Genomic DNA, 14,750 nt, shown 5'->3' with positions numbered 1-14,750 from the left:
ATAAAAAGGGTAATTCCACGGTTCGGAAGGGCGCGAAGGGTGCAGTTCCCCTCTCCCCCAGAGCGGATTCCAAGGTCTCATACAGACCAAATATGACCGTCCTTGATACGATCATTCGCGCCGAGCATGATCCTGCACGAGCCGGATCGGATTACATCGCGGATAAAAACAAACATTCCGTTCTCGACGATTCGCGTAAAGAAGTAGTTTTAGATAGCGAAAAGGGCAATGCGCCGACATCTGGCGATATTGCGAATTCACCCGATATTTCACCTTCTGTAGAAGAATCCATGGATCTCGATAATCCTAACGATTCGAGAAGGGGTCTCAAACGTCCCTCCAAGAACAACCTCCCCCCGGGGGGCGGCGGAGGGCCGGAAGCCCCGAAATCTACCAAAAAATATAGGAGAGATGCGAATAGATATTCATCGACGGACTTGCCGCCGTTTTTAGTGCATTTCCAATATGCCGATTCTAACGTTCCCCCCGACTCACTTCTAATTTTAAAAATAATCAACGGCTCTCTCGAGGAAAGCGTTACTGAAATTCGCACAATTGGGAATAATAAAGTTAGAGCCCAATTTGAAACTTACCAAGCGGCCAACCGGGTCATTGGTCACTCAACTCTAAAAAACATAATCTAGTCGCGTTTATTCCCTCCTATAAAATTATGCGTGTCGCCCTTGTTAAAGGCATTCCTCTCTGTTTTTCCGATAACGAACTGCTGTCTGAAATAGAATCCTCTATAAAAATCATTTCCGTTCAACGTCTCAACCGCAGAATTACAAAGGACGGTAAATCAACTTTCGAACCTTCGAAAACAATATTGGTCAAATTTGAAGGTCAGTTTCTTCCAACGGAAGTCTCAATTTTTAAAACTAAATTAGAGGTAATACCTTATATACCGCAAGTACAAATCTGTTTCTCTTGCTATCGTTACGGTCATATCAGTTCAAACTGTCGCAGCAAAGCGCGTTGCAATAAATGCTCACAAGTTAAACACGAAGACAAGGAGGAATGCCCTAGAAAAAGTCTACCTCCTCATTGCATCAACTGCAAAGGTGAACATCTACCAACCTCCTCATCCTGTCCCGTCTATACAAAACAAAAACAAATTGTCTATCTTGCCGCCACTGAAAACATTCTTTACCTCAAGGCTCGCAATCGTGTGGAAAAGAGTCAATCACTGCCCCCTGATTTTAGCTCCTCAAATTCTTTCCCCTCTCTATCCAGTGCCACCAGCTCTGGGCGTTCTCCAAAAAGCATCAGATTTAATTTTGAATCTTCTCCCTCTCTTAACAGCTCCCCCTCTAACTCTTCAGATTCTTACGCCGGCATCCTTCGTAATGGATCCAGTAATAAACAAACCGGTGCAAACTTCAGTTCTTACAAAGGACGAAGTCCCACACTTGGCCCCAACTCCCGCAACCTTCCCGCTTGAACCCAAACCAAAAGCCAACAAGAATTTAAAGAGGCTTACAACGCGTGTCTCATCTCTCCCAACGGCAGAGATCAGATCAACGGATCAGATAGTCCCGCATTTGTTTTTGGCAAATCTCCAGGTCAGGAATCCTCTTCCATCGACCCACGTCTCAATCCCGGCTCTTCAAACGAATCTATCACCTCCCTCATCAAGTCTATCATCGACATTGTTTACAAATTGCCCGAATTCTTCCCTGCCATCAAAGAATCTCAACTCTACAGAGAGGTACTTCAAGTTTGTACCATTATCCGTGGCATTTACGGCTTGTAAATGCATTCTTACTCTCCCAGGCAGAGCCCTCTTTCTGGATTTAGCATCCTTTATTGGAATTGCAGGGGAGCAGTTCACAAAAAGCCTGACATCGAGAAATTGTGTGAATCTTACGATGTAATCTTCCTGGCCGAAACCCTCCTTAAACCTCACTATTCTTTTTCAATTTTTGGTTTTAACGTTGTTCGAAAAGACAGCGACGTTGGTCGTCAGGGCATCGCCCTGATCATCAGAAATAACATAACCTTTTCTCCTATCAACTTAGAAAGCATCTTGAATACTGACAATTCGATTGAGGCAATAGGAATCAAGGTATTTATAGACGGCGTCAGCACGGCTCTCCTTGGCCTTTATAGGCACCCTAGCGGATCCTGTCCTCAGAACTCCTGGCAAAAAATTTTTAATCTTGCAAATTCCTTCCACTACTCTCTTATTCTCGGAGACCTCAACGCTCACCACCCATTCTGGGGAGCTCCAACTCCAAATTCCGCGGGTCGAGTCATCATGGACCTCTTAGACAGATTTCCTTTCATCCTGCTCAATCCTGATACCCCCACCTTTATCCCCCCTCCTGGCATCTCCCCTCTCTCATAGATCTAGCCATCGCGTCTTCCACATTTTCCACCCTGCTCAATGTCAAAATTCTCAAAGACACGCGAAGTAGTGATCATCGACCTGTTGAAGTCAATGTCAACTCAAAAATTAAAACTACCAATATTTTTTCGCACAAATTTAAATTCTCTCGTGAGCAATTTAAGAGCTTTACCCGGTCTTTACAAGCTCGGTCGGACCTCATTGAATCTCGCGTACTTGACATAGCGGACAATGAACCGCTATCTCAATATGACACCTTCTTCGATCTCCTCCAAGAAAGCATTGACCCCGTCTCTTCTAAGATTAACTGCTCCACACCAGATAAATACAGTAACCTCAAAGACCCTGCGAACAGACCCCCCCTCTCCTTGGTGGAACGAGGAATGCTCGGATTCCATAAGGGAGAGGAAAATCGCCTGCCGGACATACAGAAAAAACCCCACGGTTGCCAATTACCAAATGTACCGCAGACAAGTCGCCCTAACTAGAAAAACCCTCAGAACAGCTAAAAGGGAAGGCTGAAAAAAATACTGCAGCTCTCTGGACTTTATGATTCCTACCCCTTCCATCTGGAAGATGATAAAAAGGTTTCGCAACCGCAAACTGGCTCCCACTGGTGACTCCTCCTCCACCAATGACAAACTCTTGGAAGAGACGATGGCGAACATCTGCCCCCCCGCCTGTTCGGAGGAACCAAAAAATTTATCAGACGACAACCCCGCATCTGAAAATTCTCCTCTAAAATGGATCGATAACCCATTCTCCTATTCTGAATTCCATCATGCATTAAACTCCTCCAGGAGTAGTTCCAGCCCCGGCATTGATCGGTTCGATTACAAGATTCTCAAAGCCCTTCCTCTCTCTCTCAAAAAGCTCCTCCTTAGAATTCTTAATAATATATTCTCTGAAGGTACCTTTCCCGACTCTTGGTCTCACTCGCTAGTTTACCTGATCCCTAAACCCCACGGTAAAGGAGTTCGTCCGATAGCTCTGACCTCGTGCATCCTCAAGCTGGCGGAGAAAATGATTTTGAACCGTCTTCACTGGAGTGCGGAATCGGGCACTTCCAATCTTTTACCGGAACATCAGTTTGGCTTCCACAAGTTTCGATCCTGTTCTGACAACCTCACCATTCTCACATCCGAAATCCATAATAACAACCTTCATGGCAAGACAACAGTTGCTCTCTTTATTGACATCAAAGGTGCCTTTGATAATGTCATCCCCAGCATTCTGGTCGATGACATGACCCTATCTGGATTCCCGAAAAACACACGCCGGTTCGTCCAAAATCTCATCAGAGAAAGGCTCGTCCAGTTTGTCATCCAGGGCAGACTCACTCCTCCCCGTATCTCCCGTAAGGGCACACCACAGGGTTCCGTCCTTAGCCCAATTTTATTTAACTTCTATTTGAAAGATATCGCCTCTTTTCTTCATCCAAGTGTCAAAATTCTCCAATTTGCTGACGATATCGTTATTTTTGCATCGGCTAAGCGAATCATAAAAGCGATCAGATGGCTCGAAACCTCACTTAAAAATATCCACAACTATCTTTACGGTCGATGACTGGAAATATCTCCTACTAAAACTCAACTAATGCTCTTTTCCCGGAAAGTTATCCCCAATATGCAAGATTTCAAAATCCAAATTGGTGCTAACTCTGTCTCCCCCGCTGAATCGGTCAGGTTCTTGGTGTCATACTTGATCCTAAGCTGACCGGGAACCCACACATGGATGCGGTCATCAATAAGGCCAGGAAGATTGTTGATGTCATCTCAGCTCTGCGAGGAGTATGGTGGGGATCGCATCCCCAGCTCCTCCTCAATATGTACCGTGCTGTTCTCAGCGGCTCAATTGAATACGCTTCACACATTTTTGCTCTCAGGTCTACTCCCAAATTTCACCGCCTCGAAATTATCCAGAACAAAGCCATAAGGGCCTGTCTGGGATACCGCATTTCCACCCCTGTGAATACCATGTTCGCCAAAGCTAAAGAGCCTCCGCTTAAAATCCGACTTCAACTTCTTGCCAACAAATATTTGATTAAAACTTTCTCAATTAGCAATCACCCTGTTACAGAAATTATGTTCCAACTTTTACTTTCCTCTCGGGACAACCCCCAGGAGCTTGAGTACTGCCAGAGTAAATTCCCCTTATTTAAATCCTTCCTTTCCACCCACTAAAGCACTCCAGCCATTGATGCACACCGCTGTTGCCCCTTCTCCTTTCCAACATTCCTACGAGTCCATTTTGTTCTCCCCCAGCATATACTACCCTGATTCTGACTTTTTAGATCTAATCAATAGCATCCCCAAATCATCTGTCCAAAACGTTTTCCTCCAAGCCTTTAGTTCTGTTATCAAAAATTTAGTAGTTTTTTACACCGACGCGACGGTTCAAAAATCAACACGTACAGTTGGGTAGGAGCTTCGTGCTACTCTCCGCAATTAAGACAAAACTTCAAGTTCAAGCTCCCGTCGCGAGTTTCAATTTTTACTGCCGAAGCGTGGGCAATTTATAATGCCGTTCTGCTCATCCTAGACTTAAATTTCTTTAAATTCGCCATCGTATCTGACTCTAAAAGCGTCCTTTCCAATCCCGTCACATGCCACTCTAATTACCTAATCCCCCTCATCAAATCGAGAATAATAAATGCTCGCGAACGTGGTAAGAAAATTCACTTCATTTGGATCCTCTCGCACAAGGGAATCGCTGGCAATGAGGTCGCGGACAAATTAGCTAGAGAAGCTATACACTCAGGCATCGAAACTCAGTCTTTTAAGATCCCCCACTCCGACTTATTCATTCAAGAAAAAGAAAAGCAGGTCACTGAATTCCATAACTACTTATTCATTCGCTCGCGTAATAAAGGCAATCTTTTTTTTAACAATATTTACGTGAACTCCCCCAAGCCATGGTATTACAAACGCGGTCTTAAACGCGATGCCATCGTCACGATCTCCCGATTGAGAGCGAACCATTATAATCTCAATCACAGTCTGTTTAGAAAAAACATCATTGATGACGGCTCATGCGCATGTGGTGATCCCGTTCAAGATATTAACCATATCATCTTTTTCTGTCCTCTAACGTCCAGGTGGGCCGCAAGTCTTCGACTTGCGGTCACTTCTCTTATGGGCCCTCACTATAATGATATTTTTGTAATTTTGAAAAATCCAACAAATAAAATGTGTCGACTAATTATGTCTTTTTGCAAAGCTTTCAGTATCAATTTGTAATTCGCGCGCTCCTGCGCGCTCACAACGGAACCAGGCCTCTCATCCCCCCTACCCTCTTTATCCCCCCCATCGCTCGATACCTTTCTACATACGACCGGTATCTCAAGTGGCAATACCAGCAAAATAGTTGCACCCCTCTCAAACAACTTACACAATCAGTGAACTAATCTGGCCGTATTGCTCTCGGAAAAGAGGCAGGAGCCAATAAAAATTAAAGAAGAAGAAGCACCTTTTTCTCCCTTTATCCTTCCCTTTCACGATCTCCCTCCACTTCCTCACGCACTCTCGCTCCTCCACTCTCTCCCCCTCACCCGCACGCCTCCACCAGACCTCTCCAACGCTCTCACCACTTCCAAAAATAACTCGCCTTATCACCACGCACCACACTCTATCGCACCGGAAACGGAAGTCCGAGTTTGTTCGTTAGTTAATTCTCTACAAAACTGGTAAGTTTCAGAATGGAGAACGAATGGACATACTATTCGAAAAAAAAAAAAAAACAAGTAACCACGCTGCTGTCCTGGCGCGCTCATAAAACTTGCGTGCAGGAAAGGAATTGTGTTCGGGATTGAACAGGGTAATTTAACAACACCTCGACAAGTATTTGAGAAAACCAAATAAGTATTTTATTTACGAACTACAGCAACCTGCTCTTGCGTTCCTGCCGAGAATTGTTTTACAATCAGTTCACTTTTTGATTTTGGTAAAAAAGAATGCAACGTGAGTGTCACACGCACGGGCTTGGCCTGATCAAAACGAGCTTGCAGTTTGATAGTTTCAGCTCGATATTGCTCGTTGGTGAAAAATTCCACGTCGATGTTGATGATGTTTCTAAATAAAATACTTATTTGGTTTTCTCAAATACTTGTCGAGGTGTTGTTGAATTACCCTGTTCAATCCCGAACACAATTCCTTTCCTGCACGCAAGTTTTATGAGCGCGCCAGGACAGCAGCGTGGTTACTTGTTTTTTTTTCAAATAGTGTCCATTCGTTCTCCATTCTGAAACTTACCAGTTTTGTAGAGAATTAACTAACAAACAAACTCAAATTGTTTTCAACATGTTATGCTGGGTCTACAATGCGAGTCGCAAAGTCGTGAGTCGCATTGTAGACCCAGCATTACAGTGGTGATAAGTTATGAAAAATCACCTTTGAAAATTTAATTGTTTATAACAAATAACCAAAATTTTTCTTGTTAAAATTCAACTACACGAAATTGAAGCGACGTTCGAGAGCTTAAAATGAGCCCATACCGAAGCCTGTAAGTAGCATAAAACTGGAGATATTGATATTTTAATGAGAGTGTTTGTCCAATTTTCAGCGATTTGGTGCAATTTTCGATCTTCAATAACTTTGAAAATACCGTTTTTAAAAATCTAAAAAAAATACAGCGCTTTTATTTGGAAGTATAGAACGTATTAAAAAATTATTATCCAGTACTTCAAACATCATCTTTCGAAAGTGTCCCGCTTGACGTGTTTTCGCTCATATAGCGTTTTTAAGAGTTTGCACAGCGTTTACATGACGTATGTCGTTTGCTGAGAGTTCTTTAAAACATTTAGAGATCCTCTGTTAAGCGTTTAATAAGTCGAAAGCGTTTGCTTTCATCATTGGAAACTGCGTGCAGCCTCTATTGAGCGTTTAACGGGCGTTTACTCTTGTCGTTAGAAGAAACGGAGTAAAGAGCGTTAAATGTTAAAATCTGCTTTTCGCCTCGCAGGGGGTCTGCTTATATACGCGGCTGGATGTATTTTAAATGCGAGAAAGATGCGCCGCCTAGCGGCATTGTTAAAAGAACGTTTGCTGAACGGAGGGAAAACGCTTGTGTTACGGAGTCGGGAAAAGCGTTTCTTGGGCGTCTCCAAGCCGTTTGCGTTAACGCCTTATAAAACGTTCACTGCGCCTCTACAATTCGCCACATCGGAAGAGCGTTTGCTGAACGGAGTGGGAACGCTTGTCTTACGGCGTTGGGAAAAGCGTTTGCTAAACGTTTGAAAAGTCTGACAGCAAACTCGATTTCTGCACAAATGCGTTTCAGCGTTTACTGAGTGTTCTCTGAAAAGCGTTGCCTCAGAATTCCAGAACTTTCATGAAACGTTATATACAGCGTTTTATAAGCGTTCTGGAAGCGTTCAAAACCCAACGGCGTTGGGTAAGCGTTCTTATAAAGTTTGAAAGCGTATAAACTCTCAAAAAACCCTCATTGAACGGTTGTCAACGCTTTATAAAGCTTCTTATTTTCGCCAGGGTAGGACAAAATGAGACGTTGCGTGAAGTTGGCATCTCACATTGCTTAATTACTCTTACCCAAAATTGAGATATCTCAAATCCGCTTGGGTCATGTGTTTTAGAATCGTTTGTAGTAACAATAATTTCGTTTGTAGCGGAATAATTTAAAAGTTGCAATGTATTTGTAATAAACAAATTACGTATCTTTGTCAATTTTAAAAATATCTCGAATCCGCTTGCGCCATGTGTTTTAGAATTGTTTGTAGTTGTTTGTAGTAACAATAATTTCGTTTGTAGTGGAATAATTTAAAAGTTACAATGTATTTGTAATAAACAAATAACGTATCTTTGACAATTTTAAAGATATCTCGAATCCGCTGGCGCCATGTGTTTTAGAATCGTTTGTAGTTGTTTATAGTAACAAGAATTTCGTTTGTAGTTTTATCCATTTGGAAAAAACAAAAATTTTTAAAAATCATTCTTACCCAAAATTGAGATATCTGAAATTCGCTCGCGCCATGTGTTTTAGAATCGTTTGTAGTTGTTTGTAGTAGCAATAATTTTGTTTGTAGTTTTATCCATTTGGAAATAACGAAAAATTTAAAAAATCACTTTTACTCAAAATTGAGATATCTGAAATCCGCTTGCGCCATGTGTTTTAGAGTTGTTTGTAGTAACAATAATTTTGTTTGTAGTTGAATAGTTTAAAAGTTACAATGTATTACAATTATTAAATTAACAATTTATTTGTTTATTTTTCAACTACAAACAAAAAATCTTGTACTACAAACAACTATAAACGATTCTAAAACACATGGCGCCAGCGGATTCGAGATCCACTTTTAAAAAAGGCGTGTTAACTGAGTGAATTTCGTTTGTATCGAAAAATTGAAGCCTCTTTTCCGCGATGCCGATTGGTTATCTCGATGCGTTGTGCGAGTTACTTCGTATCGAATGTTGTCTATATCGTTTTAACCTCGTCACGTGTCAATGTGTATCGTGGCCGCAGGGGGAAGTGATCCGCGCAGTTCCTTGGGCCTAACGCACCTACGGCATTACCGAGTTCACTACATCGCGGACATAAACACACAGTTACACATACACTCATACATATATACACAGTGTCATATAGCCATATAGGTGGTGCTGACGGCACTTTAATTTCCCTCATCCGAGGGATCTAACAAAAAAAAATGTGTATCGTGAGGGATGACGCATGACGCGTGGTTAGCGCGAGTGATTTTTGTAACGGAAAGCTTCATGGTCCGTGGTCCGTGGTCCGTGATACAGCAAGGCGGCGCGAATAATTGAAGACCAGTATCACATGCTAGAAACTGAAGCAGTGTCGTTTATACCTTATCTCATTATCAAGGTACGTTAATCTCGTATTATTTCTCATCTTCATTCATTTTTTCTACATATAACGTTATTATATCTGCTGTATTGATTAATAGATAGGTGACCCGAAGGATGCTGTGCGTAATGGCGTACGAGCTTTATTCAAGCAAATGGCTTTGGTATATCCCGTGAGCAAATTATTCTCGTACGTAATGGAGGGTTTGAAGTCGAAGAATGCTCGACAACGAACAGGTAGACGATTCGATTCTCGATTTCCATGCAAAATATTACGAAAGTGTTACTTGAATTAAGCAAACGTGTCGGCGCTTGCAGAATGCCTGGATCAATTAGGATCGCTAATTGAAAATTACCGAGTTTCTGTTTGCCAACCCAACCCGTCCGTGGCGTTGAAGGAAGTTGCGAAGCAGATCGCAGATCGCGACAATTCCGTTCGTAATGCCGCGCTAAACTGCATCGTTCAGGCCTACTTCCTTCAAGGGGAACGTGTATTCAAGATTATCGGACAGGTATGCAGGTGAATGTAGTCCTCTTCTAAAAAGGAGATGTGAAGTTTATTGTTGTCGCTTTTCCGCGATGCCGATTGGTTCTCTTGCTGCGCTTACTTCATTTGCAGCTGTCATTGTATATTTTGACAGTTGTGTGTATCAAGGAGTTAATAGTGTAATAGTAATAGCATAATGTTAAAGCTAAATAGCGCGCGCGAAGCGCGCGTCTGTAGTGTCTAGTATCTTTAAAATTGACAAAGATATGTTATTTGTTTATTGAAAATACGTGTTGTAACTTTTAAAGTAGTCACCATTAGAGACTCTAGAAATAGAGACTGGACATCTGCCCATATCTGTCCACAAAATGACGTGAAATGAGTGGTGTATTCGATATGTGCGTGCTCGCGCTTGTTGAACAGCGTTTCTTATTAGCGCTGCCATTTTGCGGACACGACCAATCATGCCGACTGCCAAGTTATCCAATCTCTAGTTACCATTAGTGTCCCTGAATAGAGAGTCTGGTCAAGATCCCACAAAATGGCGTCTATAAGTGGTGGGGGTAAATGTTCGAGGTGCGTACCGTGCGTGCACTCTGTACTTTTCAGCGCACGAGGTTATGTCAGCTTATGTTAGACTCACGAGGACTTACGACGCACGAGATTATTTATAGGGTACACACGATGCCTTCTTGTTGCATATCAAAATGCAACAATTCTTCCAAAAAACATTATTATATGTCTCGCATTCCAACTGACATTGAAAGAAGAAACGAATGGCTGAATAATATTGGTAGATCCGATTTGGACCATTCAAAAATTTATTTTGTATGCCAGGTAAGCTTTATATCTTGTATGTATTTTTATATTTGCAACATTTACTATCACGATTAATATTACTTATATGCAACAGGTACACTTTGCACCCGAAATGTGGGAACGCCCACGGGTAGACGGAAAAAAGAAATTGAAAAATTGCGCAATTCCAACGATGTGTTTGCCGGATAAAAGTACAAACGTTACTGAAATAGGTTCAAATGTAAGTTTTTACTGCAGTTTTATTGCAATAAAAATATATGTGTATATCTGCTTTTAAGAATTTACATGCCAATATATTATATTTATAATTAATGATAATATAGTGTTATATATCCATTACAGATCGACGTCAATACTGAAACAGCAAACAAATTAGAAGACAAAACAAATTATGAAGACTTCTCAGACAATGTGTTAGCAAAGGATATAGAAGAAATAGAATCAACTATTAATATTGCTGAATCATTTACCGAATTGACAAGAAACATCCATAATGAAGAAACAGAAAGTTTAATCTCGAAAGTGTCAACACCCATTTCACAAGCAGTTATACCCGTGCCACTAAACACAGTTGACGTTGAAAAAGTTTTGGAAGAGGCTGATAGAAAAATTCAAAAAGTTATGGAAGAGGCTGATAGAAAAGTTCAGAAAGCTATGTTAGAATCAAGAACAGCAAAATTGAAGGTTCTTCGAGCGAGCAAGATAATTAATAAATTGACGAAATCAAAAGGAATGTTGGTAAAACGTGTTAGACGGCTGACGTGTGAAAAAGAGAAATTAATAAAAGAGATGTGTCATTTGAAACAAAGCAAGAACTTGGAACAAGTGTTTAATGACGACCAAATTAACACTCTCTGTAGGCCACGTGGACGAGTTGGCAGATGGTCTAATGATACTATCCGAAAAGCCCTTAGATTGAAATTATCTTGTGGCAGTAGCGGCTACAACGAGATATTGAAACAGAATATTCCTTTACCCTCAGAACGAACCCTCAGAAGAAGACTAGAAGGAATTGATTTTGAACCTGGCGTTGGTGACCAAATGTTTGATATTTTAAGAGAACGAGTATCACAATTCACCGATGATCGAGAAAGAGATTGCATGCTTGCTCTCGATGAGATGAGTATCACCGCAGGAGAACAATCTGATCAAAGCACAATGACACGTATCGGCCTCTCGACTCTTCCCGATAGAAGTGGTAATTACACAGCTATTTACAATGATTAAAGGAGATGTCTATCCTTATCTATTTGCAAGATTTAGATATGTGTATATGCCTCACATTAATAATTTTTATAGTTTAGGATAGATATCATTTGGATTTGACTCATGAAATGAAATGTATATATATGTATATGTATGTGTATATGTATCTGCCGAAACCTATGTAATATTTATTGTTTTTAATTGTACATTAATATAGGTAAAATTACAGACGCTACTCATGCGTTAGTTTTTATGCTTGGAGGCATTTACAGACGGTGGAAACTACCTGTTGCTTATCACTTTACGCCTGACAGTGTAGATGGTGCTATTTTGAAACCCATCATAGAAACAATAATTCAAAAAGCAGAAGCCGTTGGTTTATACGTTCATAGTATAACATGTGATATGGGTCCGGTAAATTTAGGAATGTGGAGAGCATTTGGAGGTATTATGAGTAACAGACATTCAATAATTAGAAATTCTATTAATCATCCTATAGATAGTAATCGACAATTATTTTTTATGGCTGATGCCCCACATTTGCTAAAAAATTTAAAAGCTTCTTTATTAAATAACAAGATCATAGAGTTGCCTACAGAATTCATGCAGACACATAATTTATCACACCCAATTGTTAAGGTCCAACATTTACATGAATTAGTTGACATACAAGAAAACTTACAATTTAAATTAATACCCAAGATTAATAAAAGGGACCTGATGTGTAGCACTTTTAACAAAATGAAAGTTAGCAAAGCAGTAAATGTGTGGAATCGAGATGTCAGTAGCGCAATGTATTTCTATGCGGATGAGACTAAGAAAAAAGAATTTAATACAACAGCGGCATTCATTGAAGTTGTGTCCAAGTGGTTTACCTTAGTAACATCACGAAGAGTATCAGTTGCATTAGGAAAACACGCAAGGGGTGATGACAAAGAAACAAAATTTTATGAGAGTATTGCTTTTCTTATATCTGTTGTGGAACTTTTCAGAGACATTAAAATTGGTGATCAGTCTAAATTTAAACCTGTTCAAAGTGGTGTAATAATAACAACAACTTCTATTATTGAATTGACACAGTATTTAATTGAGAAACGAAAATATAGTTTTGTTTTAACTGGTCGTTTTACGCAAGATTGCCTTGAGAATTTGTTTTCTTGTATAAGAACAAAGAACCCTATTCCTAATGCTCTGCAATTTAAACAGAACTTGAAACTTACTGCAATATCGCAGTACTTAAAATCAACTCGTACATCTAATTATGAGACAGATGATGGGCAATTAATTGGTGATATTTTAAATCAACCGAAAAAAGCAAAAGAGATAAAAAAATGTGCACAAACTTCATTGAATACATTATCACATTTAGTGAATGCGAACGCTAATATTACTTTAAGTAATATAGAATTAAATATTTTATTTAACATAGCTGGTTACTTAATATCTAGTATTATTAAATGTAGTAAAACATGCCGAGAGTGTTTAAATTCAATTGGATCCAAAAATTGTAATCCCAAACAAAATTATACTAAATTCGTGCAATTAAGACGCTTCCGTGAAAAAACACTATTTTTTGTTAACGATGAAACATTTCAATATTTTTGTGCAATGGAAATTATTATAAGAAAATATCTTCTATATGTTAAAAATACCTCACCAAATTTTTTAGAATTTTATATGAAAAAAATGCAGGACATTACATGTAATAACATTAAAAATTGTCACAATTTAATGTTACAAATAAAAAAACGTTTTATTATATATAGAGTACGTATTTCTTGCAAGCGACAATACTTATTAAAAACATATAATAGCAAAACTATGGCAATGCATTCCCTTGTTAAATAATATTGCTAGACGTTATATATTGTTATAAGCGAGAATAACTTTTATTTACAATACATGCATTGTGATACATTACTTATAATACAGCAATAAAGAATATTTTACAATATTTCATGTTTTTAGTTCTTTAAATAAGCGCGCGATTTCTCAACGTTCTTATTGGTAGCGCCATTGTGTGTTCGTGCTGACGTGACCCAATCAAGAGAGATACATGACTTGACCAGACTCTCTATTCAGGGACACTAGTTACCATAGCAATACTGCGCCATCTGTTGTGTTCTATCTGAAGCAGTAATTCATGGATTCGCCATTACGTGTTCTTTTCTGCGCATAATGTATTCTTCATGAGAATCGAAAGATTATAACATTATTTGACTGGTTTCATTATTAAAAAACAGTCATAAGATAGTTTGCAGACGATTATTTCGATGCATTATATTAATATTCATAGGTTCGTTTTCTTTCTTGTTACAATATACCCGTGTCAAATTTTTTAGGTTAGGTAAATCACTGTGTTAACGCCTCAACAAAAAAGTAATATTTCGTGAACATTCAAACTCCAATGATAATTTATCTATAACTCAAAACTCATCATTCTGCTTTTTATTATTTACTTTTTATTTTACAGTGCATTTTCGACACTTTTGGTATTGTATGCATTGCATCCATTTTCCTCTGGATTCTCCATTTGGCTTTTTAAAAGAATTACTCTCTCAAAGTATTGAAATTATTAATTAAGGTAAGAGTATTTTACTGTTATACTAAGGAAAAATTTTTTTGTCAAATAAATTTATTGTTTACAAAAGAATTGTTATATGAATAGCAAAATGCATTGACTTCTAAGATACTTTCTTAGGATAAATACATTTTTTTGACAAAAATAATTTTTTTACCAGACTTTAATAGCATATATATATATATATATATATATATATATATATATGACGTGATCTGTAATCGGATGGCGCCGACGGATCCATATACGAGTACATTTGGCGAATTGATCGCCAGCTTTGATGAGTTTTACGCGCCTCCACCTTTGGAGATTGCGGAAAATTTTCGTTTCTATCAGAGAAAGCAGAAAGAAGAAGAAACGATTAAAGAGTACGTGGCTGCGTTGCACAAGTTAAGTGTACACTGCAATTTTGGTGCGTACTTGAAGACAGCATTGAGAAACCAGTTTGTCTTTGGCCTGACAAGTCAACGGGCCCAGTCGAGACTGCTG

The 14,750-nt window shown here is 39.3% G+C and overlaps 1 protein-coding gene and 1 long non-coding RNA gene across 2 annotated transcripts; both read left to right on the top strand.

Annotated features, from left to right (window-relative positions):
* The first annotated feature begins 9,142 nt into the window (after positions 1-9,142).
* Positions 9,143-9,582, top strand: LOC139782376 (uncharacterized). The gene is made up of 3 exons (XR_011720866.1): positions 9,143-9,187; positions 9,270-9,405; positions 9,487-9,582. It is a non-coding gene; the product is annotated as an uncharacterized lncRNA (long non-coding RNA).
* A 698-nt stretch (positions 9,583-10,280) lies between these two features.
* LOC139782387 (uncharacterized) lies at positions 10,281-11,915 on the top strand. Its single transcript, XM_071721411.1, has 3 exons — positions 10,281-10,492; positions 10,569-10,694; positions 10,817-11,915. Exons 1-3 carry the CDS (start codon positions 10,286-10,288, stop codon positions 11,699-11,701), a joined length of 1,218 nt encoding a protein of 405 aa, XP_071577512.1. The 5' UTR covers positions 10,281-10,285; the 3' UTR covers positions 11,702-11,915.
* Positions 11,916-14,750: the final 2,835 nt, after the last annotated feature.

The sequence above is a fragment of the Temnothorax nylanderi genome, unplaced genomic scaffold (genome assembly GCF_030848795.1).
Source record: "Temnothorax nylanderi isolate EJ_2023f unplaced genomic scaffold, tnyl_v1.0 TNYL_tig0407_pilon, whole genome shotgun sequence".
NCBI lineage: Eukaryota > Metazoa > Arthropoda > Insecta > Hymenoptera > Formicidae > Temnothorax > Temnothorax nylanderi.
The sequence above is the reverse complement of the archived record's forward strand: the minus strand, read 5'-3'. Positions and strand labels throughout refer to the sequence as shown.